The sequence below is a fragment of the Salvia miltiorrhiza genome, chromosome 7 (assembly GCF_028751815.1).
Source record: "Salvia miltiorrhiza cultivar Shanhuang (shh) chromosome 7, IMPLAD_Smil_shh, whole genome shotgun sequence".
Taxonomy (NCBI): Eukaryota; Viridiplantae; Streptophyta; class Magnoliopsida; order Lamiales; family Lamiaceae; genus Salvia; species Salvia miltiorrhiza.
This window is the reverse complement of record NC_080393.1, coordinates 7660193-7664014: the sequence shown is the minus strand read 5'-3', so window position 1 is coordinate 7664014 and position 3822 is coordinate 7660193. Positions and strand designations below refer to the sequence as shown.

The following is a 3822-nucleotide window of genomic DNA, read 5'->3' as shown; positions in this document are numbered from 1 at the left end:
TTAATTTAATTATTATATCCCTCGTATACTTAACAAGGTCAATTGTGTACTATTATAATTTATGTTGTATATTTTTATTCCCTTATATTAAGGGTAAATATCACTTTAATCCCCAAACTATATTCGCACTATCAATTATATCCTAAACTATCAAAAATAATTTTTTAAACCTTAAACTATCAATTTTGTATCAATTGCACCATTCATTCCTTTTTTTAGCTTCAAAAATTTGATGTGGCTCACCGGATGCCACAATGTATTTAGAATCATTCTTTTTTTGACCTACATTATATAATATGCATTACTCATTAAAAATTCAAAGGATGAAAAATGGATAAAAGGTACAATTGATACAAATTTGATAGTTCAAGGTTTAAAAAATTATTTTCAATAGTTCAGGATATAATTGATAGTGAGAAAATAGTTTGGGGTTTAAAGTGATATTTACCCTTTTAATAATTATTTAAGTAGTAGCATCCATTGAAACTCTTCATCCGCATAAGTTGCTATTTTTTATTATGTAAATTTAATAATTTAGAATTACAATTTACAATAGAAATGATTTATTGTTTTATTAGAAGTTTAATTTTGTTAGACTCCTTGTAATTAAAACTAATTATGTAAAGATGTAACCTAAAAAATAAACATGATCATATCAAACTTCTTTTCTTTTTTGTTGTATTTTTTTTCTAATGACGATATAATTAGGTGATGCTTAATTAATTAAAATTAAATTTTTATATTAAATTTAGATGACTTTTTATTTTATTTTATAAGTTTTATGATATTATAATCGTCAAACATTATCAAATAATTGGTTCAAAAAATATATTAAAATTATAAATATTACTATAAAGTTAATAAAATATAAATTTACGCTCGTAAAAGATATTTATCGAAATAATTCTTTTTCACACGTCATCCCTACCAATATTCATAAATACTCCCTCCGTCCATGAAAGAACTTCCTAGGAGGGAGTGGCACGGGTTTTAATAAAATGTTGTATAGTGTATTGTGAGTGGAGAAAAAGTTGTAAAGTGTATTGGGAATTGTGAAAAAGTATTAATAATTTATTGTGTTGTTTTAATTAATGTTATTTGAGTGGTGAGAATTGTCTTAAAAGGGGAGTATTTTTTAAGTGGTGGGGTATTGTCCCAAAATAGGAAAAAGTAGGAAATTCTTTCGTGGACGTCCCGAAATAGAAAAATAGGAAGTTCTTTCGTGGACGGAGGGAGTAAATACATTAATACTTTTACGATGCTTAAATTGGAAAATCCCTGTCACAAGACTCACAACCTTCATAGGGATACGAGTCATACGACTGCTTCTGGTAATTAAAACACCAATAGGCAATAGTATTCTTTTTTTTTGGATTAGCGTAGCCATAATTTAAGATACGATATATATATATATATATATATATATATATATATATATATATTTATATATATTTTAAATTGATACGTGATTAACTTTGTAGTATAGTAATAATTAGTATGCTTTCAATTTGACGTTGAAAAGAAGAGTTAAGCTATCTAATATATATTGCTCAACTAAAACATTATAGTGGTCCTATATATTTTTTCATATTAATTTATATGGACCAGTGTGATCCATGACGTCATGACGTTTCAGAAAAGCCTCGACTCCTTTTCTTTGTCAAATTTGTTTTTGTTTGTTTGTTTTTTTTTTTTTTTGTGAAATGTCTTTTGTTCAAGTGCTAAGAAAAACCTCTTAAATCTTAATAACAATAATCAAAACCTTAATGACTTTTTTGGTTATAAATACCGCACTCCCCTACTCATAATTAGTAACTAGGTAGAAATATGGGTTCCTATGCAGAACCTAAGATCCCCATCTTTAAATTCAACGAAGCGAGCTTGACTCCTGGGTCGAGCTCGTGGAAATTAACGTCGGATTCAGTCCGACGTGCCTTGGAAACTTACGGGTGTCTGGTCGTGTCGAATGAAAAGACACGACCAGAGCACCCACATGAGAGCTTGTTTAGTGTGTTGGCTGAGGTGTTTGATCTTCCCGATGAGACTAAAAAGAAATACACTTCTCAACTTGGAGGATTTGGATATGGTGGGAGGTATCCAAGGATGCCTCATTTAGAGTATTTTGGCATCGAAGATGAAGGAGATTTTGAAGGTGTCAAAAACTTCACCACCCTCATGTGGCCTCACGGGAATGATAAATTCTGGTAATTAATTACTTATAACACTACTCTCTCTCGAATGTGTATGTGATTTAATAAAATTCGTTTGTTTCTATATTCAATCATGCATAAACATAAACCTAATCTAGAACATTAGTGTTCACTGATCATCACCTCAAAGAATCGCTCCGTTTTTGAAACAATCATAAATACATTTTATTTGAAGAGCTCATGAGATAAGAACAAAAGGTCAATTAATTTGTTTAGTTGCGCGTTTACTTAATATCTATATATGGTCAAAACTAAAACATAATTTGTCGACCAAGTTCGTTTGCTTGGGCCTTTGGTCTACTTGATTGTATAACCATATTGTGGAGGTTTATCTCGAACGTCTTATTAGCTTGAGTATTTGTTTACTAAATCAAACTTAATCAAATATCGATTAGAAAAATAATTTTCTCTAGCTATTTCTTTTTTATTATCTGAGTTAAATCTATTAGTACTATTAATTATCGCTTATATATAAACATTTTTTTTCTTCATCGATATATATTGAGGGTTGATATCTATGAACATAAATCATACTAACGTTTAATTATTTGTTGAGCATTCGAAATAAACGAGTCATTTTTCTTTATTTTTGTGGAAATATATATGAATATGGTCTTGTGATAATTTGTTTTCTTGTTCCAATTGTTTTGGAAGCGAAACTATATGTTCACACAGTAAAACATTAGTGGTGCAAGTGAACGAGACGATCATGAAAATGGTGACGAGCAGCTACGGCTTGGAAAAATACAACGATTGGTTAAGTGAGTCGTCGTTTTATATGATACGACTCATTAAATACAACTCGCCCAACTCGTCCGAGTCGAGCACGGGCCTTCGAGCTCACAAAGATAAGGGTTTCGTGAGCGTGCTTTGCTCCAACGAAATCGAGGGTTTGCAGCTCCAAAACCGCGATGGCGAGTGGATGGATTTTCAGCAGTCGCCTTCCAAATTTATTGTCTTAGCAGGCGAAGCACTCACGGTAAAATCTTCTTCTTTTTACTATTACAAGTATAGGGTTTAGGGTTTAACCCTCAAACACGAGTATAGGATTGATAATGGTGAAATTTAATCTTATTTTGTTAACGGTGAGTGGGATTATTATAATATGTACAAGAATTAAAAAGTATGCATAAAAAGACATGCACTATTCGAAAATCAATTCTAAGCACCCACGAGTATAATTTTCAGGCATGGAGCAATGGGAGAATACATAGTCCGACACATAGGGTTATTACAAGGGGATTTAAGGAAAGATATTGTTTGGGAGTGTTCGGGTTCGTTGGTGGCATGGTGCAAGTGCCACAAGAGCTGGTTGATGACCAAAATCCATTGAAGTTTAAACCCTTCGACAACATAGATTTCATACAATATTGCAAGGATGGGGGCTCCACCATTGACCATGCTATCCAATCATATTGTGGGATTTAAATATTTGCTTCTTTACGACTCTACTCATCTCCCTCTGCAAATTTATGTTTTCTATATTTGTTGTGTGTTTGCTGATATCATGCTAAGCTTTGTAAACGAGTGTGTTTGTCTGAGGGGAGTGTTGTGATTTATCATTCGTATGAAAATAATGTGTACGATATATATATGTTCTTATTTGTTGTCA

General features: G+C 31.4%; 1 protein-coding gene across 1 annotated transcript; it reads left to right on the top strand.

The window, feature by feature from the left end:
- Positions 1-1731: 1731 nt before the first annotated feature.
- On the top strand, positions 1732-3822 carry LOC130992220 (probable 2-oxoglutarate-dependent dioxygenase AOP1). The gene is made up of 3 exons (XM_057916770.1): positions 1732-2204; positions 2865-3189; positions 3399-3822. The coding sequence occupies exons 1-3, from the start codon at positions 1828-1830 to the stop codon at positions 3636-3638; spliced, it is 942 nt and encodes a 313-aa protein (XP_057772753.1). The 5' UTR covers positions 1732-1827; the 3' UTR covers positions 3639-3822.